Source organism: Salvelinus alpinus, chromosome 20 (assembly GCF_045679555.1).
Source record: "Salvelinus alpinus chromosome 20, SLU_Salpinus.1, whole genome shotgun sequence".
Lineage (NCBI taxonomy): Eukaryota > Metazoa > Chordata > Actinopteri > Salmoniformes > Salmonidae > Salvelinus > Salvelinus alpinus.
In genome coordinates this window covers 50,384,599-50,407,437 of record NC_092105.1, presented here as the reverse complement: position 1 = coordinate 50,407,437, position 22,839 = coordinate 50,384,599, and the positions used below count along the sequence as shown (strand labels likewise).

The window sequence follows — 22,839 nt, the reverse complement described above, 5'->3', positions numbered from 1 at the left end:
AGAGTATTTACATGATGCATAGGGAGTGTAGTGTTCTGTTTTTAACATTATATTTCTGTATATATGAATTAACTAGTTAAATCCTGTTTATAGTCTATTAGTTACAATGTGTAATCATTGATGTCCCAGGACCAAGATTGGTAAACACTGTTAAAGTGTATAATTGTGATACATACCTGCAGACACAGTGTCATTCAAAGACTGGAATTTGATACTCCTGGTATTGGATATGACTGAAAAATAATCTCAAAGACATTCATATCTGAACAGCACCTTTATTTGCCAAGGTAGAGTACATGATCAGTGAATATATTAAATGTACAGGCTACAATGTAGGGATCTCATGCATGGTAATAACTACATGTATATACGACTTGCATCCTTGGTACAACATGATATTATATTCTACTCAATCCATATGGCTATGATAGCTGAGGTTCATAGCTAGGTCCTGAACTAATATGTACACCAAACTTTGGGTCCATACACAGATTGGCTAGATAGCTAGCTACACATCCATAGGCATACAGGTATTTTAATCATCCATTGCACAATAAGCAAGAACATAGCTAGCTACGTTATTTCATCTATCTGCATTGCAAATATCAGCAAGGCAAGCTTACAAATTTGTACATTCAATTTGCAGTAAATTCTTCAGCTAGCTAGATTCTATACATCCACTGTTTCACAAAACGACCGCCTGGTTTGCTGGTTGTTTCAGGAGTCCCTAAAACAACCAGAATTACAATTTCATACTCATGTCACAACACCCATAAAGAAGCCAGCTAGCTGGCTATTGTTAGCTAGTCAGCTAGCTGGCTAATGTTAGCTAGTCAGCTAGCTGGCTAATGTTAGCTTGTCAGCTAGCTGGCTAATGTTATCTAGTCAGCTAGCTGGCTAATGTCAGCTAGTCAGCTAGCTGGCTAATGTTAGCTAGTCAGCTAGCTGGCTAAATCGCAATTTTCGTAAATGAACTTTATGATAAAAAAATGCATAATCATTTGTCTCTACATTAACTAACATTCCTGTCAACTGTAAATGTTTTTTGCATGATTCGTTATGACGTGATAATCCCTTACATTTGCTTCCATCCTAGTATTTCTGTCCGCCATCTTTGATCCAGTTCAATTCTGTGTAGGGGTACCCCTCTCTCCTAGTATTTCTGTCCGCCATCTTTGATCCAGTTCAGTTCTGTGTAGGGGTACCCCTCTCCCCTAATATTTCTGTCTGCCATTTTTGATCAGTTCAGTTCTGTGTAGGGGTACCCCTCTCTCCTAGTATTTCTGTCCGCCATCTTTGATCCAGTTCAGTTCTGTGTAGGGGTACCCCTCTCTCCTAGTATTTCTGTACGCAATCTTTGCTGAAGAAAGTCTAACAGTCACTACTGCAGCAGCAGCCTCCCCCGGTCCTAGTTCCGACCCGATAGGAAGTTTAAGATGAGATGGAACGGTTGACTAAAAAAATAAATCACAGAAAAAATATATTGACTGATATTGATTTATTTAGGGGGGGGGGGCTAATTAATATTTTAGGCCTAGCTGCGTCTGAAAATAAAATAAACATTTTACTCAAATGTGTTACCCACTCCAGTCAGCAGATGACGGTGTGAGACTTTAAGGCAATGCTGTTAGTGTGACGTATAATCTAGTGGACGGAACGCTTCTTTCAACAGCAGCAACAGTAAGTCAGACACCTCGGTAGCTTGCTAGCGAAAATAGACGAACCAATAAAGCTCTTTAGACGCTTTAGTGTATATTAGCCACTGTGTTTTAAACCCACTTCTGTCGTCTAGTTAGTTATCCAATTTAATTTCATATTTACGGTGTTATTAGTCAGTTAGCGGACTGGTTAACTTAGCATTAGCCTAGCTAGCTAACATCTCCGACCATGAGCTCACTAAGCTACTCACCTCCTGCTAAAGAAGGGGAGGGCTGCTGGATGGAGAAAGAAGCTCTCGTGAAAGAGGAGGACGAAGAGGAGGATGTCACAGTAAAACAAGAAGTAGAGGGTGAGGCCGTTACTGTGAAAGAAAAAAAAGACACGTTCAGAGTGAAAGAGGAGGAGGATGTTACAGTAAAAGGAGAGGAGGATGCAGTTTATGGAGCGAAAGAGGAGGAGGGGGAGATGACTGTTACATCGAAAAAGGAGGAGGAAGAAGAGGAGGAAACTGGATATCTGGGCCCGGTTTCCCAAACGCATCTTCAGGCATCCAATGGTTCTAACGGTGAACTTAGCAATAAGATGGTTTTGAGAAACCGTTCCCTGATTAACACTAGTAAGTACTGTCTTAAAAACAGAGGCACAAACTCTGCAGTTGTTAAACTGATGTTTGGTGTTAAAGCGGAAATCTGCAATTGCTACATCCATATTGTGACTTTTAAATTATTTATTTATAGCCATTGATTCTTGAAGAATATAACACATGCCTCATGAGCTTAGTTCAACTGTTGTACCCCATCAGATCCCCAAATAAGCTTTTTTTACTCTAATGTTTAGAAACAATGTAAATCAACACTGTATAGCCTCAACATGGTTAAAACTATAATGTTGATATCATGGATGGTCAGTCCTTGCATCCATAGGTCTGTCTATGAATTTTGAAAGTAGTTACATTTCTCCAACCCCATCATCTTATTACCAAAACAGTGGTGGAATGACAGATTTGTTATTGTTTGAACTGCAGATTGCTGGGTTGTGTGGGGTTTTTAAACAGCAACAAAATGGCTGCCCTGAGGCTTGGTTTGGTAAACAGCTGGAGGATGGGGGAAGGAGAAGTGTAACCACTCAAATTCATAGAGAAAGCTATTGTGGCAACCGTAACCCAACACCTAGCGACCTCGTCAAGAAGTTCAGACATCTTGGCGTAACAGTTATGAGGAGTTAGCTTGACAGTCGCTGGACCCAGGTTTGAGTTCAGCTCAGGACTACCACCTGAATTCACTACACTATGAATACAAAGACTGGCCATCCATGAGGTCAAAATTATTGTTTTAAACAGATTTTGAGGCTGTATAATATATTCTGTAATTGCCAGTGTAGATTTCCTGTGGGGGCAAATTATTAGAGCTGTTGATAAGTCATTCTATAATATTCAGCCAATTTTTTTTCATGCCATTACATTAAAGGCAAGACATACCTAGATTCAATTACATTCATGAATTGGTTTGAAACCTTTGTTTTAAACCCTTCTCAAAGTTTTTTCTACCAATCGCACCATGTGTTTTTATAAAATCTATATGTACTGAACTTGTCTGATGCTTTAAGCACGCTGTTTGATTAAATAAATAAGACACACAAATGACTAGAGGGAGCCAGTCGTCAACATAACCTGACAAGAGGGAGCCAGTCGTCGACGTAACCTTTTTTATTTATTTATTTATATTTATTTTACCTGGCAAGTCAGTTAAGAGCAAATTCTTATTTTCAATGACGGCCTAGTGGGTTAACTGCCTTGTTCAGGTGCAGAACAACAGATTTGTACCTTGTCAGCTCGGGGATCCGATCTTGCAACCTTTCGGTTACTAGTCCAAGCTCTAACCACTAGGCTACGCTGCCACCCCAACCTAACCAGAAGAACCCCCCCTCCTCCGCTGCTGGACTTCGTCAATTCTGCCGTTCTGCTCCTGAAGTTTTCAGTAATAGACTACAGATTGGCTGTGGTGTAGCCTAGTAATAGTCGGCAACCTTTTCCAGTTGGAGTGCCAATTTATCTGACCATTTCTACCAATCTGTGTGCCAGTTATGATTTTAATATGCACATTTTCGTGGAACAGTTTCATTTAATTTATAATAGTATCTCAAAATTATTGTCTGTGATTAATCTACATTCTATCTAAATCTAAATGAAAATTATACAAATCTAAAAGTAACTTTTAATGCCATTGCCAACTATGTAAAAAAAAATAGCCTACATAAAGCTTACAAATATAAACATTGCATTCTGCAGGTAGAAAATATCCTGATATAAATAAATATCCCAGAAATCACTTTGGCTGCACATGGCCTGTCTACAACAAACTTGGAACATTGTATCAACTATCAACTGGGTCCTCCGAAACTTGCAACATTGTATAAAATATTTTGGGCCCTCAGTTTCTCGGCGCCAGTGAGTTCGGGACAGACACAGCTGTCGGCTATTTGTGCAAAGGATAAGAAGTAATCAGGTATTTTATGACATTTCCACTGGATCAGAGCATTACATTTTTCCCTTTCATGCTGAGCGGTTATCGAAAGGGTGAGAGCTGTAAATATTTTACGAAAATACTTTATTAAGGAACTATTGTCATTCGCAATTGATTTTGATTAGACTTTGTTTACTTGGTGTTTGAGATGAAGAAAAATGTATTTGCGAAGCTCCACAACTCATTAGTGGTGGTGCGTTATAGACAATCAGAAATACTATCAGACATCCCCAAATGGGCACATTTATAGGCCTACATTTGTGTGCAGGCCAGGGAGATTAATCCTACTTCTATATGGGTAATCAGGTGTGCGTCCTTACTCAACGCATTGACAGGAGTGTTTCAAACAAAAGACAATTAATAAATTGACAACTGACACATCTTGCGGGGTCAGGTCTGGGTGGTCTGCCAGGGGCCGTTTCATTTAGTATCCGTTTGGGTCGGCGTGGGGAATGATTCTATTTTCCCATAGTATGTTTTACCGAAGTTGACCGACTGAAAGGGAGTGTAACTTTATGACTATTGTTGGATTTGGGCTAAACTTTGAACATTGAGATATTAAAGACATGATAGATCAGACGCAGAGTATATAAAGGAGTGAGATCTGTAGAAAGACAGATTGGCTGTGGAATGTGCTGGGTGGACGGGAGGAGATCACAGGATTGCTTTAGGGGAAGCGGATGGACATCTGTGGATTAGGCGAAGGAGGGGTTGAGGTCAGGAGGTCAGGTCAGATCCCTTGAAGGGAGTAATAAGGGTTTAGTATCCTGTTACCCTCTTCCTGTCGAACCTGAAGATGTAAGGATTGGAGGGAAGGAGGAGTGTCCAAAGTGGGGTATATATACATGTGATGGTGAGAACATGTTTTTGTCTGAATTACAGCTGTAAAGATCCTTCGGGAAGAATTAAACTTGGTTAAGCTTCTCTAGTGTCCGTGAGTTATTTACTCTGAAAAATTAGAACCTAACACTATAATTACTGTTCCCCGAAGGAGGGAAACAAGGTACCTGTTTGGCCCCACCCCTTCCTGGGTCGCTGAAGAGCCGTATTAAATTTTAAGGAAGAAATCCGAGCCTCACGCTCATCACCTGTAGAAGGCGGGGCTTCCAGCGAGGCGTGAATTTAATAGTATGTTGTACCTAGTTTCCCTCCTTCAGGGAACAGTCGTTATAGTCATAACGTTACGCTTGTCATATGATGAACTTCAACTTAAATACGGGATCTTGCTGTTGTACAGTTTTTTTTGTATTCTGAAATGCAATCGAACTACGTATCATTTAGTGGCTCCTTATGTTATGCTGGGAAAACAGTTTTCGTGGGCACAGAAATACTAAATCATTTCAGAGTTTGCTAAATCCAATGGTTTTTAACTGAGCGTCATCTTGTAATCCAAGATGGCGTAGCAGTAAGATGTGTTTGTAGTAAATGTTATGTTTTTTTCATATTTTTTTGTATATATTGCAATATATTTCAATCTCTTTTTCCATTTTTAAATCAAATATACTTTCTGGCAACCCGCCTCACCCAGTGTCATACGGATCTGCTATTTTTTTTAATTTATAGTTAGAACCTCCATCAGCAGCTAGCCATCAGAAGCTACTAGCTATTTAGTCATTGTTAGCCACTGCTAGCGGTCTTTACCTTTTTAGCTCAGACACCAGCCACTTTTAGCCCTGATAATACCTGCCAGTCTGCACAGCCCGATATCAACCCTGAGCATATCGGACTGTTTTTCTCCACTACATCACCGTATTCCTGCCGTAAGCTCTGGACCATTACACCAGATCATTGCAGCTAGCTAGCTGCCACCGAGTGGTCCAGCCCCAAAGCTAGCCTTGAGCCAGGCCCATCTCCCGGCCTGCTCAGTGGACCCTATGATCACTCAGCTACACAGCTGATGCCTCCCAGACTCTTCACTAAGACGACTAGAAGCCACTTCACCACCGGATTCCTGCCGTAAGCTCTGGACCTTTGCACCAGATTGGCTATAGTGGCTAACGCCCTTGTCCCGAAGCTAGCACCAGTTAGCCTCGAGCCAGGTGCATCTCCCGGCCAGCGTAGTAAAGACTACCATATCGGCTTCCCTGTTTCATATATTGCTGTTCACTAGACCCTATGATCACTTGGCTACATAGCTGATGCCGGCTGGACTGTTCATTAATCACGGTACTCCATTTTGTTTATTTTGTTTATCTGTCGGCCCCAGCCTCGAACTCAGGCCCTGTGTGTAGTTAACTGACCCTCTCTGCCCATTCATTGCCATTTTACCTGTTGTTGTTGTCTTAGCTGATTAACTGTTGTCTTACCCGTTGTTGTCTTAGCTAGCTCTCCCAATCAACACCTGTGATTGCTTTATGCCTCGCTTTATGTCTCTCTCTAATGTCAATATGCCTTGTATACTGTTGTTTAGGGTAGTTATCATTATTTTATTTTACTGCGGAGCCCCTAGTCCCACTCAACATGCCTCAGAGAACTCTTTTGTCCCACCTCCCACACATGCGGTGACCTCACCTAGCATAACTGGTGCCTCCAGAGATGCAACCTCTCTTATCAACACTCAATGCCTAGGTTTACCGCCACTGTACTCGCACCCTACCATACCCCTGTCTGTACATTATGCCTTGAATCTATCCTACCACGCCCAGAAATCTGCTCCTTTTATTCTCTGTTCCCAACGCACTAGACGACCAGTTCTGATAACCTTTAGCCGTACCCTCATCCTACTCCTCTGTTCCGCGGGTGATGTAGAGGTTAACCAAGGCCCTGTGTGTCCCCAGGGCACTCTGGTTTGTTGACTTCTGTAACCATAAAAGCCTTGGTTTCATGCATGTTAACATCAGAAGCCTCCTCCCTAAATTTGTTTTACTCACTGCTTTAGCACACTCCGCCAACCTTGATGTCCTTGCCCTGTCTGAATCCTGGCTTTGGAAGGCCACCAAGAATTCTGAAATTTCCATCCCCATCTACAACATTTTCTGTCAAGATAGAACTGCCAAAGGGCGATGAGTTGCAATCTACTGCAGAGATGGCCTGCAAAGTTTATCATACTTTCCAGGTCCATGCCCAAACAGTTCGAGCTTCTAATTTAAAAAATGAATCTCTCCAGAAATAAGTCTCTCACTGTTGCCGCCTGTTACAGACCCCCCTCACCTCCCAGCTGTGCCCTGGACACCATATGTGAATTGATTGCCCCCCATCTATCTTCAGAGTTTGTTCTGTTAGGTGACCTAAACTGGGATATGCTTAACCTCTCTAGGTCGTGTGGGACGCTACCGTCCCACATGGCCAACATCCAGTGAAATTGCAGGGCGCCAAATTCAAAAACAGACATACTCGTTATAAAAATTCATAAAACATACAAGTGTTATACATCGGTTTAAAGATTAACTTCTTTTTAATCCAACCACGGTGTTAGATTTCAAAAAGGCTTTACAGCGAAAGCATACCATGCGATTATCTGAGAACAGCGCCCAGCAGACAAATCATTACAAACAGTTACCAGCCAAGTAGAGGAATTACACAAGTCAGAAATAGCAATAAAATTAATCACTTACCATTGATGATCTTCATATCGTTGCATTTACAAGACTCCCATTTACTCAATAAATGTTAGTTTTGTTTGATAACGTCTCTCTTTATATCCAAAAACCTCAGTTTTGTTCACGCGTTTTGTTCAGTAATCCACAGGCTCAAGTCAATATAAAAGGTAAACAATGTCATGACGTTGCCTGCGTGGGTATAGCAAACCCCATCCCCCTCTCCCTGCCTCCCCCTTTGCTCCTTCAACCCATGCTGTGATCACAGAGAGACGTTGTAAATTCCTGAGGATCTCCTCATGGCTAAACAGTATTAAGAGAGAGAGTAAACTTTCAGGACAAAGGAATTCTCTTCCACCTCACAGAACTTGAGGTACGAACATATTTCATATTCCTGCATAAGTAGGAATGATCGGTGGACAGTCCAGCTATTAACATGTCCATTGGTCACCACGTGGGAAACTCACGTGAGACTGTGGGACCACATTACCATACCGCTGTTTATATAATAACCTCAGATATGAGGTTTACATCTGTGTGTTGTATAAAATGAATGAGTGAGTATGATACTGTTTGTATAATTGTGTAATATGATGTTGAACTGTTTAATGAAGGAAATACAACTCCCGGTTGTATTTGAACTAAATCCAAGGACCGCCCCTGAGCCAGTTCGGTCAGAGACCATGGGACCACCCCTCTCTGCTATCTGAATAAAAGCCAACTTTAAGAAATTACCAATCCAGACCATGTTTCTCTCAATCACGAGAGGACAAAGGTTTGAGAACAGACTGCTGAATCTTTTAACCATCCCACGTGGTTAAAACTCTTATACGAATCATAACAAGTCTTTGATATTGACTTCTAGTCTGCAGCTAGGAATTCGGTATCATTGAACGCGAAGAAAGACAACCGCCGAAACAATCATTCTTTAACGAATGTCCCTCTGAACAATCCACAACCGAGACAGAACTTCACTCCAACCAAAACGAACTTTTCTCCAACGACCAAGGCGACACACACACTGGACGTAACTATATATATATTGATTGCAATTGTTCCCGAATGAGTGAGCGTTCATGTGTAAGGATTAGCATGTCAATTGTTATAATTATGGACTCTGTAGTGAATTCTTAGTCGAACGCAACTTTCCCTTTGTCTAACAGCCGCCATGCCGGTTTAGCCCACTAGGGCATATTCCTTCCACCATTTCATGTAACTATTTTAAGTTTGTTTGTTTATGCATTTCTGTGAATTAATTAGTTAGTAATAAATAAATGATTTAAGACAATTGATGTATGGATGACTCATAGTGAAGACTGGGTTCGTGCAGATCAACGATTTACGACGTTTGGAATGAGACTGACGTAAGGTAGAGTAAATACAAATTGAATTAGAAGACCATTGATCAGATAGGAAAATATCTGAAAGGTTATATTGGGAAATAATAACCTTGTAATCTAATAACTTTCCCTGGTGCCCTCGAATTCATAGTTAATTAGTTACGTTATTACTCAAGTGATGCGTAATCCCTAATTATAGGAATCTATGATAAAAACTAGTAAGTCTTCAATTTAACGATAGCAAAGACACGACATATATGACGCCCCCTGTGAAGGATCTAAAATAGAATTAGACTCTGCTGTGTAATTCCAAATATCAATTGTGCAAACAGAAACTGTACAAACAGACTGCTTTCTATAAAAATTGGTTGCGTGTGTGTATTCCTATTTGAAGAGGCTACATTGCGCCTCCGGTAGCGGTCTTTTAGCGTCAGAGCAGTGAGTGGTAAATTCCAGATTTAGTACGTTAGGCCAAACGGTACTATTTCTGTCGGTCAATATTAACTTCTAGAGCCAATAAGGTTAGAAATTAGAAGATATTCGTTCGGTGACCGAGCCGAAGTATTTGTCTGCCTACCACACTGATGGACATGACTCACAGGCATAGCTATATTTATAGATACACTGTGTCAGCTCCGGTGCAACATAAGCGCTAGCAAAGTAGGCCGAATAGGTAGTTAACGTGAGAACGTACACAAGTATAAAAGTCCTACTTCCTGGCTCCATTTTTGTCAGAGTTTTTGCCTGTATACCAGTTCTATCCTACTCAGACATTATCGTGACAGTTTTAGAAACGTTAGAGTCATTTTTATCTGAATCAACCAAGTTTACTTTGGGTAAGCTTTTCATCCGGAGGTGAAAATAGTGCCCCCTACCGCTAGTGAGGTTAACACCCCGGCCGTCCTGACAATCCAAGCTAGATGCCCTCAATCTCACACAAATTATCAAGGAACCCACCAGGTCCAACCCTAAATCTGTAAACATGGGCACCCTCATAGATATTATCCTGACCAACTTGCCCTCCAAATACACCTCTGCTGTTTTCAATCAGGATCTCAGCTGATCACTGCCTCATTGCCTGCATCCGTTATGGGTCGGACGGTCAAATGAGCCGGACCCCGTCATCACTGTCAAACGCTCCCTAAAACACTTCTGCGAGCAGGCCTTTCTAATCGACCTGGCCCGGGTATCCTGGAAGGATATTGACCTCATCCCGTCCAGTAGGGGATGCCGTGGTTGTTCCCTTTAATTGTAATTTCCTCACCACCTTAAATAAGCATGCCCCTTTCAAAAAATATAGAACTAAGAACAGATATAGTCCTTGGTTCACTCCAGACCTGACTGCCCTCGACCAGCACAAAAACATTGAATAGTCTCCGCGATATGCAACTTTTCAGAGAAGTCAGGAACCAATACACACAGTCAGTTAGGAAAGCAAAGGCTAGCTTTTTCAAACAGAAAGAGCTACGGGATGCAAATATCTCCAAAAAGTTTTGGGACACTGTAAAGTCCATGGAGAATAAGAGCACCTCATCCCAGCTGCCCACTGCACTGAGGCTAGGAAACACTGTCACCACCTATAACTCTACGATAATCGAGAATTTCAATAAGCATTTCTCTACGGCTGGCCATGCTTTCCTCCTGGCTACCCCAACCCCGGCCAACAGCTCCCCACCCCCCGCAGCTACTTCCCCAAGCCTCCCCAGCTTCGCCTTCACCCAAATCCAGATAGTTGATGTTCTGAAAGAGTTGCAAAACCTGGACCCGTACAAATCAGCTGGGCTAGACAATCTGGACCCTCTCTTTCTAAAATTATCCACCGCCATTGTGGCAACCCCTATTACTAGTCTGTTCAACCTCTCTTTCATATCGTCCGAGATTCCTGAAGATTGCGCATCCGAGGTCGCCCCCTCTTTAAAGGGGCTAACACTCTAGAGGCGAATTTTATAGACCTATATCACGTTCTGTGCTGTTTAAAATCCTCCGCCTCGCGCGACGGAAGTCACCGCCCTTTTGTACTTCCGTTTGATTTGCAGCATTTCGGCATCCTGGTGGTAAAGAACCGCAAGTATCATCCCTCTAAAAGACGGTGGCGAAACGCCACAACGTGGATCACGTTAAATAATCCAGCAATCAATTGTTTGGGTCTCATTCAATTTATTTATTTAAATTGTCGGACATACCTTTCTAGGTTCTTCCAATTAAATGAGACATCTTAAACTTCTCATATTAACCTAGATTAAGCACTTCTCAGGTTAATTAAAGTTTAATTCACAAATTGCCTATACAGGTTTGATTTATCATTAAATTGATCAATCAGTAAAATTTGGGTTTTTCAAAAGCCAGTCAGTAATCCACTATTGACAGAAGCCCCGCCCCAGCGGGAATCCCATGTGGTTTCGGCCTTAGGGGGAAGTGTACCACAGTGTTGAATGTTCCAAACATTTGGTCTACTGTTACACTTATGATATCCAATCAACAGAGATTGTATGGATTATCGTCTCATTCAATTTAATAAGTTAAATTGTTGAACATAATTTAATGTTCTTCCAATCAAATGAGACACTTTTAAACTTATCATAACCTAGATGAAGCCACATCTCATGTTAATTAAAGTTTAATACCCAGATAGCCTACACGGGTAGGATTAATCATTGGCATTGATTAATTAATTCAATTTGCTTTTGCAAATTCATTCACGTCCAACTTCCACAGTACTGTCCAGTACTGATAGCTCATTAACGTCTATAAATAGATTAAACTTGTCTTTGCAGCTTCCAATATATTCCAAAACCAAATTTAGGAAAATTAGGAAAAACATTTTTCCTTTCAAAATGTTCTAATAATGTGCAAGCCATCAGAGGGGGTAATCCCCACCCGCCCGCTAATTAGTGAACCTCCACCCGCAAATGTATTGATCTCTGACCTCAGCAGCGATACCAACACTAATTATGCCCTTAGTGGAAAAGCAGACAACAGCGCTTTCCAAAATCAACCATCAGGCGCAGGCCTCGTAAATGTTCTCTCCAGTCTAGCTCTGATGTCTTGCCACCCGAGATTGGCATCTGTCCAATACCGCAGTGCACAGCTGAAGCACAAGCAGGTGATGGCAGACATGGAGGGACAGGTGGAGAGAACCGGGAAACTAATGACAAATGCAGAAAATGGAAAAATTCTGCTAGCTATGGAGCTGCGCTTGAAAACTGAACAATTAAATAAATTTGCAAAAACGTATGACGATGAACAAGCACAAGCTCTTCAACAAAATCGTTTTCTACAGGAACAAAATCAAATGCTACTGGAACAACTCGATTTAGTCAAAACTAAATACGATGATGTCCACGCCAAACTAGATAAATCTGAAGAGTTATCTACAAACAGGAGCGCTCAACTTGATAACATGCATGCAGTGATGTTGAACGTTACTCAAAATAACACGGTTCTACTCAAAACGCTGCAGACCAAAGACGATCAGTTAATGAACATAATGTCAAAGTTGGATGGCAAATCAGCAGAACTCATTGAAGTTGCTGACCAAATGAATGATGAGAGAACTCAGGTGATGAAGATGGAAATATTGATTTCTAAGCAAGCAGCGGAAATCTCATCACTGAATCTCTCGCTCCGTACTCGAGACCTCTATTTGCAAACCATGACAGATAAGTTTGAGACCGAAAGGAGCAAGTGTGACACTCACATGTCCAAAATCAGTACTCTAAGCGCTCAAGTGGACTCTGCAATGCAGCAGAATACCACCCTTAGGTACCATCTGGACGAAGTCCAGAATGGTCACGCTCTACAGCGCGACTACCAATCCAAGCAACCGGAGCCCTGTACTCACAGGAGTAAAGACGATAGGTTTCAGACCTTGCCTCCCTCATGTGTCCCTCAGTCTTCTCTTGGCCATTCGGCACTGAGTAATATTGCACCTCTTGGCCAACAACAACAAGGCTTGGCTTCTTCTCTTGGCCTTTCGGCCCCAATCTCTCCACAGGATGAAGCCAACCCTCTCCGCCCGCTTGGCGCGGAATACCTTGACAAACTCGTCAAGTATTTCCCCACCTTTGACCCCGTTCCAGGTCAGCCAAACGATACTGAGACGTTCCTAACTGACATAGAGGACGCGTTGGATGGCTACCCGAACGCTACAGCTTCTGACAGGGTTTACCTGTTGAAGCGAACATCAAATAGACACGTGACAAGGTTCATTCGTCTACAACAGCAACACGTGCTAAATGACTACGCTAAACTTGCCACAGCTTTGAAAGTAGAATTCAGTGGTTCTGCGACTCGCAAACACAATAGCTCACTGGCTAACACCGTTAAACAAGCTCGGAACGAACACCCACAAGCTTACTATCATAGGCTTCGTTCAGCTTACTTTGGCCTACTCACTGAAACAGGCATGGAAGACCTGTTACCGTTTAAACAAATGTTCCTGTCGAACATGTATCCTACCTTCATTACCTACTTGGGCCCTGCCGCCCACGTTGGCTTGCCTATCTTACAACTCAGAGAGCTTGCAAGCACAGCTTTTGAGGCATCAAAAGTTCACAACGCTAAGAGCCCTGACCACTCGGTTTTGAAGTTTGACCAGGAGCACTCACTCCAGTCAGAGGGTGCATTATCAGGTATTGGAGCGTTAAGAGATGACGCACAACAACAGTTTCTACCACGAAACCATGATTCCAATAACCTCCGCGGTCGAAATAACTGTAAAGTACGTCGCAATCAACATGACTACCGCTACAATCGACCTGTTCGCTACGTTCCTGCACCCAGCCCACAAAAAGTGTCAGAGCACAAGGGTAACAAAGGGTTGAAGGACAATCAAAACGTACACCAATGTTCTCCAGCAGTTCCACTACAGGAAGAACTAAAGCGAGAACAATTTGAGAAAAGGGTAAAAGATAAGTCACAAGGACTAGACGGGGAATTACCGGACACCAGGTCCGCAGGAATTAACACCCATAGCAAGGACGTTAAAGTTCAAATTTCTCCCGCTCTCATTCAAGACCCTATCCAGGGCCCGCTTGATCAAGAAACAAGCCCCCGGGCTTTGTCTATAGACTCTGATACAAAGGTTGCGAAGAAAAAGGTAAAACGCTTCGTTAAAGCCAAGCCCACTCAAAATCGTAAAAGTCGATCTGCTTCCACCTTGAACAGAATTGACACATCACGTCGTTGCGAACAATCACTCCACTTTGTGGGGAATATGTCCACTAACCACGAATCGAAACGACCGTACCTGGAAACAGTCCTGGAGGACTGCTTAACTTGCCATGCGCTAATTGATTCGGGTGCGACAATATCACTCATCTCTCAAACATTGTTTGATGATCTCAAAAAGGCTTTGAAGCCAACTAAACGTTGGTTAAAAGTGGAACGATGCGACACTACACTTCGAGGGGTCACTCAGACTACCTCGCCTCTCACATTGAGAGTCATGCTGAAACTACACTTCAAGGACGTATCGCTCATTCACCCTGTGTACGTTACCAGCCTCAAAACCGTACCCCTGCTACTTGGAGCAGACTTGATGGATCGGTTACTCCCATTGATGGATTGGAAAACCAACCAGGTATGGTCACAGGCCACCCTGCCTTCTCCACTGACCACACTGTCTTCCCCTAACGCTAGCTGCAACGCAGTCAGTCACGAGGGATATCTGTCGATAGCACCCCTTGGGAAAAAGACGTTTAAAAACCTCTTGGTGCAGAATCCGATCCAAAGAGATATTACAATATCTCGACACATTCCATCAGCCAACCTGATTGACCATTCTTTTCATGATTTCGAGCCAGCTATCTCTGTTAATAAGCAACTTCCCTCCTCCGTGCAGTCGTGCAATACGGTAGTTGAGATGAACTCCTCTTGCCCTTCAGACATTTCCGCAAGCACTGCGGCCGTCTCAGCAAGAAAAACATCGATGCGCAGAGTATACTCTGCTTCCGATGATACACCTTCCGCTTTGTTGGGGACTGTCAACCCTTACAATGACACTAATGGCGTCAGTCCAGCAACTGACCCGATGATTCCCACTGGTGAAATACTTTGCGATATCACAGACCGATATCCTCGTCTCAGTTCGCAGGTACTGAAGAGGTTGCCACACGCGGTGGTGACTGACATGCCTCGACAGCCACTGAGCGTTTTGAAGCACAAACACCAGGAGATTTGGTTGAAAGGTTACAGCCATTCTCATAACAACGCGGCCGCTGACAACTCGTACATCGGGTCCGATCTTTTCATTTGCGCCTCGGACACCAACACCGCCCGCTGGTGGGGGGGTCCCGAGACACAAAGGGGGGGAATAGTAGCCCAGACCCATGATGAGCCTCATCGAGGCCGGTGGGGGGGTCAAGACTACGGACAACACCGTACGAGGCCGCCAGAGCATAAATCAAATCTAGTTGTAAACTCCCCAATGAGAACATTGAGGACCAGACAGGCCCCTAGACGGGGATTATTTTAGAGCACATCTAAAAATAGTACTGAGGTGTACCACACTGGTCGTAAAGGAAGTCCAGTGGACTTGTCCACCTCCAAAACAAATGGCAATAGTAATCATTCCTTGCCATGCGTCGGTTCAACTACAATACAACTAGTAAAATGCTCCAATCATGTGTTCCGGTAGTATAATATTTCAAAATAAATCGGTAGGATAAATGGTCCCTTTGAGCACCAGTACCAATACCAGCAACAGTCAGTCTAACTACAATCAGTAAGAAGGTTAGAGACCTAACCAATCAAATTACCCTTGACAATAGCGACATAGGAGTCACTCAGAGTGCAACACAGGGAAGGGAATCTCCAGTGCACTCTTCCAATGGTTAACACACATGCCACTAATAAATAGAATCCTTCATTCAGGAGGAAAATTATTAGAATCAACAACCATGATCACACCACGTACGACGGGTCTAATACTTAAAGAGTACTTCCGTCGTGAGGTCAGCTCCTCCGTGGATAACATAGCTATGAAATAGACTTCATACCTATCACCACTACAATAGTGGAAGACACAGTGACTTAGTAAAAACTACTACAGACTCCCTCGACACCAATTCTGACTGACCTCCAGGCATCGACCTGAAAATTTCCTGACTACGTCAGACTCTTTCTGAACAAGTTGTAATCTGCCAGGATACTTGGTTTTCTTCCCTTGACATGCGCGCTTGTTTAAGCATAAACGCACATGCACAACGGAACATCCAATTAGGATTTATGCTAGGATCACTTAAGGGTCCAAGCAAAATACCAGCCTTAGTAAAGTTGAACATTTACTTCTAGGCCTTTGTCTCTACAGCACTCACCAGTTTCCATCCCAGAAGTCCATAGGTCATCCCTGTAGACTGCCCAAAACTAGTGCCTTACAGCTGTAAAGTTATCATATAGTTATCAACTTAGGATAGTGCCTAAGCAACACACCAAGTAGGAAAACCCTAGATATGGCGTTAGAGACAATGCCATGATAGTCATTTTGCCAGAACATTGGACGTATATAGAATACAGTCCAATTAGATGATTTTTGTGTGAGAACTATATTTTGTATTTTTTTTTTAGTTTATGCTTTCATTCCTTTTCGGTTCAGTTCCTTTGACATTTAGGAAGTGATAGAGCCATAAACAACTTCCCCATACAACATTCACTTAGTGCCACAACGCCGCTCATTGGGGAATGAATGTAATTATATATATATTTCATGAGTGTGTGTGCGTTGTTAACATCTGCCTAAGTTACTGCTCAGATCTTCCAGTCTGGACGACAACCAGACGACGGGTCCGGAACGGCGACCCCAAATCCGGACACCCACGGCCCATCCTTGTGGCGGCATGCCCGCTGTCAGAGAGCCTACCAAGGTAAACCACCAAGGGGGGGACCACAACGGCGATCACCAACCAGGACATCTCCTGGCCCTCCCTGGGGTACTTTGCAGCTTCCAGGGAACCTACCAAGGTACATCACTAGAAGGGACCGCAACGGCGATCACCAACCGGACATCAACTGCCATCCTTGTGATGGACTGCTCCGCCTTCAGAGAAGCCTACCAAGTTCAACCACCAGAGGGGACTGCAACGATGATCTACAAGCAGGACACCACGTGTTCATGATTTTATGTTGATTTGTAACTTGCAGGACAAACAAGATCCAAACCACCAGGGGGGGTATGTCATGACGTTGCCTGCGTGGGTATAGCAAACCCCATCCCCCTCTCCCTGCCTCCCCCTTTGCTCCTTCAACCCATGCTGTGATCACAGAGAGACGTTGTAAATTCCTGAGGATCTCCTCATGGCTAAACAGTATTAAGAGAGAGAGTAAACTTTCAGGACAAAGGAATTCTCTTCCACCTCACAGAACTTGAGGTACGAACATATTTCATATTCCTGCATAAGTAGGAATGATCGGTGGACAGTCCAGCTATTAACATGTCCATTGGTCACCACGTGGGAAACTCACGTGAGACTGTGGGACCACATTACCATACCGCTGTTTATATAATAACCTCAGATATGAGGTTTACATCTGTGTGTTGTATAAAATGAATGAGTGAGTATGATACTGTTTGTATAATTGTGTAATATGATGTTGAACTGTTTAATGAAGGAAATACAACTCCCGGTTGTATTTGAACTAAATCCAAGGACCGCCCCTGAGCCAGTTCGGTCAGAGACCATGGGACCACCCCTCTCTGCTATCTGAATAAAAGCCAACTTTAAGAAATTACCAATCCAGACCATGTTTCTCTCAATCACGAGAGGACAAAGGTTTGAGAACAGACTGTTGAATCTTTTAACCATCCCACGTGGTTAAAACTCTTATACGAATCATAACAAGTCTTTGATATTGACTTCTAGTCTGCAGCTAGGAATTCGGTATCATTGAACGCGAAGAAAGACAACCGCCGAAACAATCATTCTTTAACGAATGTCCCTCTGAACAATCCACAACCGAGACAGAACTTCACTCCAACCAAAACGAACTTTTCTCCAACGACCAAGGCGACACACACACTGGACGTAACTATATATATATTGATTGCAATTGTTCCCGAATGAGTGAGCGTTCATGTGTAAGGATTAGCATGTCAATTGTTATAATTATGGACTCTGTAGTGAATTCTTAGTCGAACGCAACTTTCCCTTTGTCTAACAGCCGCCATGCCGGTTTAGCCCACTAGGGCATATTCCTTCCACCATTTCATGTAACTATTTTAAGTTTGTTTGTTTATGCATTTCTGTGAATTAATTAGTTAGTAATAAATAAATGATTTAAGACAATTGATGTATGGATGACTCATAGTGAAGACTGGGTTCGTGCAGATCAACGATTTACGACGTTTGGAATGAGACTGACGTAAGGTAGAGTAAATACAAATTGAATTAGAAGACCATTGATCAGATAGGAAAATATCTGAAAGGTTATATTGGGAAATAATAACCTTGTAATCTAATAACTTTCCCTGGTGCCCTCGAATTCATAGTTAATTAGTTACGTTATTACTCAAGTGATGCGTAATCCCTAATTATAGGAATCTATGATAAAAACTAGTAAGTCTTCAATTTAACGATAGCAAAGACACGACAACAAGAAAGGTGCTCTCGGTCTCGTGCATGAAAAATCTCTGGGACACTGAATGGTCCACTCATTCAGAGTGGTCTTACGCTCTCATTTTTCAGAATACAAGCCTGAAACAATTTCTAAAGACTGACATCTAGTGGAAGCCATAGGAAGTGCAATTTGAGTCCTAAGTAAATGGAATCTGTATAGGCAGTCAATGGAAAACTACAAAAATATAAAAGTCCCACTTCCTGGATGGATTTTTGTCAGGTTTTTGCCTGTCATATCAGTTCTGTTATACTCAGACATTATTTTAACAGTTTTGGAAACTTTAGAGTCTTTTTTATCCAAATCTACCAAGTTTACTTTGGGCACGCTTTTCATCCGGAGGTGAAAATAGTGCCCCCTACCCTAGTGAGGTTAACACCCCGGCCGTCCTACAATCCAAGCTAGATGCCCTCAATCTCACACAAATTATCAAGGAACCCACCAGGTCCAACCCTAAATCTGTAAACATGGGCACCCTCATAGATATTATCCTGACCAACTTGCCCTCCAAATACACCTCTGCTGTTTTCAATCAGGATCTCAGCGATCACTGCCTCATTGCCTGCATCCGTTATGGGTCGGCGGTCAAATGACCACCCCTCATCACTGTCAAACGCTCCCTAAAACACTTCTGCGAGCAGGCCTTTCTAATCGACCTGGCCCGGGTATCCTGGAAGGATATTGACCTCATCCCGTCAGTAGGGGATGCCTGGTTGTTCTTTAATTGTAATTTCCTCACCACCTTAAATAAGCATGCCCCTTTCAAAAAATATAGAACTAAGAACAGATATAGTCCTTGGTTCACTCCAGACCTGACTGCCCTCGACCAGCACAAAAACATTGAATAGTCTCCGCGATATGCAACTTTTCAGAGAAGTCAGGAACCAATACACACAGTCAGTTAGGAAAGCAAAGGCTAGCTTTTTCAAACAGAAAGAGCTACGGGATGCAAATATCTCCAAAAAGTTTTGGGACACTGTAAAGTCCATGGAGAATAAGAGCACCTCATCCCAGCTGCCCACTGCACTGAGGCTAGGAAACACTGTCACCACCTATAACTCTACGATAATCGAGAATTTCAATAAGCATTTCTCTACGGCTGGCCATGCTTTCCTCCTGGCTACCCCAACCCCGGCCAACAGCTCCCCACCCCCCGCAGCTACTTCCCCAAGCCTCCCCAGCTTCGCCTTCACCCAAATCCAGATAGTTGATGTTCTGAAAGAGTTGCAAAACCTGGACCCGTACAAATCAGCTGGGCTAGACAATCTGGACCCTCTCTTTCTAAAATTATCCACCGCCATTGTGGCAACCCCTATTACTAGTCTGTTCAACCTCTCTTTCATATCGTCCGAGATTCCTAAAGATTGGAACGCTTCCGCGGTCATCCCCCTCTTTAAAGGGGGTGACACTCTAGACCCAAACTGCTACAGACCTATATCCATCCTGCCTTGCCGTTCTAAAGTCTTCAAAAGTCAAGTTAACAAACAGATCACTGACCATTTTGAATCCCACCGTACCATCTCCGCTGTGCAATCCAGTTTCCGAGCTGGTCACGGGTGCACCTCAGAAAAGCTCAAGGTACTAAACGATATCCTAACAGCCATCGATAAAAGACAGTACTGTGCAGCCGTCTTCATCAACCTGGCCAAGGCTTTCAACTTTGTCAATCACCGTATTCTTATCGGCAGACTCAACAGCCTTCGTTTCTCAAATGATTGACTCGCCTGGTTCCCCAACTACTTCTCAGACAGAGTTCAGTGTGTAAAATCGGAGGGCCTGTTGTCCGGACCACTGGCAGTCTCTATGGAGGTACCACAGGGTTCAATTCTCGGACCGACTCTTTTCTCTGTATATACCAACGATGTTGCTCTTGCTGCGGGTGATTCCTTGATCCACCTCTACACAGACGACACCATTCTGTATACATCTGGCCCTTCTTTGGACACTGTGTTAACAAACCTCAAAATGAGCTTCAATGCCATACAACACTCCATCCGTGGCCTCCAACTGCTCTTAAACGCTAGCAAAACTAAATGCATGCTCTTCAACCGATCGCTTCCTGCACCCGCCCGTCCAGCATCACTACTCTGGACGGTTCTAACTTAGAATATGTGGACAACTATAAATACCTAGGTGTCTGGCTAGACTGTAAACTCTACTTCCAGACTAATATTAAGCATTTCCAATCCAAAATTAAATCTAGAATCGGCTTCCTATTTCACAACAAAGCCTCCTTCACTCACGCTGCCAAACATACCCTCGTAAAACTGACTATCCTACCGATCCTTGACTTCGGCGATGTCATTTTCAAAATAGCCTCCAACACTCTACTCGGCAAACTGGATGCAGTCTATCACAGTGCCATCTGTTTTGTCACCAAAGCCCCATATACCACCCACCACTAGGACCTGTATGCTCTCGACGGCTGTCCCTCGCTACATATTCGTCGCCAAACCCACTGGCTCCAGGTCATCTACAAGTCTTTGCTAGGTCGCCTTCACTCAGCTCACTGGTCACCATAGCAACACCCACCCATAGCACGCGCTCCAGGAGGTATATCTCACTGGTCATCCCCAAAGCCAACACCTACTTTGGCCGCATTTCCTTCCAGTTCTCTGCTGCCAATGACTGGAACGAATTGCAAAAATCGCTGAAGTTGGAGACTTATATCTCCCTCACTAACTTTAAGCATCAGCTATCTGAGCACCTTACCGATCGCTGCAGCTGTACACAGCCCATCTGTTAATAGCCCATCCAACTGCCTACCTCATCCGCATGTTTTTATTTACTTTTTTTTGTTCTTTTGCACACCAGTATTTCTACTTGCACATCATCTGCACATCTATCACTCCAGTGTTAATTTGTTAAATTGTAATTACTTCGCTACTATGGCATATTTATTGCCTTACCTCCGTTCTCCATTTGCACACACTGTATATAGATTTTTCTATTGTGTTATTGACTGTACGTTTGTTTATCCCACGTGTAACTCTGTGTTGTTTTTTTGTCGCACTGCTTTGCTTTATCTTGGCCAGGTCGCAGTTGTGAATGAGAACTTGTTCTCAACTGGCCTACCTGGTTAAATAAAGGTGAAATAAAAAAGTGAAATTAAAACAATCGTAACTTTATTGACAACACCCAAATGGATACTGTTATTAACGCGGTTCTTCAATAATTACACATAATTCTTAATACTGTAGCTGTTAGTCACATGTTCAACTATCATCAACTGAACCAGGAAATCATTTTCTGAATGCCAGTCAAATGACAAACATAACAACATAGTTATATTTATTTTTAGGTGAAGTTATGGGCAATTTGGCAAACAGTGTACAAACCCTCATTGTCAGGTTGATGGAAAAGCTAGCCAAAGAGCATTTTACTGGTTGAGGTGTTTTTTAAGTTCAAAGCGGTTTATTTGCTATGGTGACACAAACATTATATTAAGCAGGACATTCAAACAAGCCTTACAATTATAATCCAAAGTAGTGTGAAATGTACTCATAAGCAACCTGGAAATGGAGGTTACTCCCCTGAGTTTTCCCCCATTCACATTCAGAATACATTGTGAAAAACTAAAATCTTTGCTCACCATTTTTGCTCCAGGCAGATATACTACATCCATAACTATCGCTTTCCTCATTAGCAGGGAGGAGTTTCTACAACCAAATTGCTTGTGCATCGCCCTTGTGCCGCAATTTTAGCAAACACAGAAATTGTCCTATATTGGAGACCAAAAGTCGTCTGGCATATTGCTTAGGGTTTCATAACTTGCTTAGGGTTGAATAACTCAATCATCGATGTTACTACTAATGTGAAAACAAGACAAAATATGACTATTCTTGCTCATTTTGTGGGCCTTTAACCATCTGTTTGACTTTGTTGTTCAGGCAGGATAGAGAAGTGACTATCGTGGATCCTCTGGGGAGCCTCAACAACCTCATGAAGCTGACAAGGCAGAGAAGTCTCTCCACATTAGAACACCTCAAGAAACACCAGCAGAGACCCACAGGGAAGAGAACTCACTGCTGCTCTGATTGTGGGAAGAGATTCACCTCATCAGCGGGCATTAAAATTCATCAGAGAATCCACACAGGAGAGAAACCTTTTAGCTGTACTCAATGTGGGAAGAGTTTTACTCAATCAGCCAGCCTGATATCACACCAGAGAACA

General features: G+C 42.9%; 2 protein-coding genes across 2 annotated transcripts in view; both read left to right on the top strand.

Moving 5' to 3' along the window:
- The window catches only part of LOC139547134 (zinc finger protein 271-like), a 55,439-nt gene that overhangs the window by 13,799 nt on the left and 18,801 nt on the right, over positions 1-22,839 (top strand). The window lies entirely within an intron of this gene.
- On the top strand, positions 1,642-22,757 carry LOC139547183 (DNA ligase 1-like). Its single transcript, XM_071356247.1, has 2 exons — positions 1,642-2,275; positions 22,557-22,757. The coding sequence occupies exons 1-2, from the start codon at positions 1,888-1,890 to the stop codon at positions 22,571-22,573; spliced, it is 405 nt and encodes a 134-aa protein (XP_071212348.1). The 5' UTR covers positions 1,642-1,887; the 3' UTR covers positions 22,574-22,757.

What these genes read in the sequence shown, in the direction of transcription:
- LOC139547183 (XM_071356247.1), top strand. Translation starts at nt 1,888, where the DNA reads ATGAGCTCACTAAGCTACTCACCTCCTGCTAAAGAAGGGGAGGGCTGC.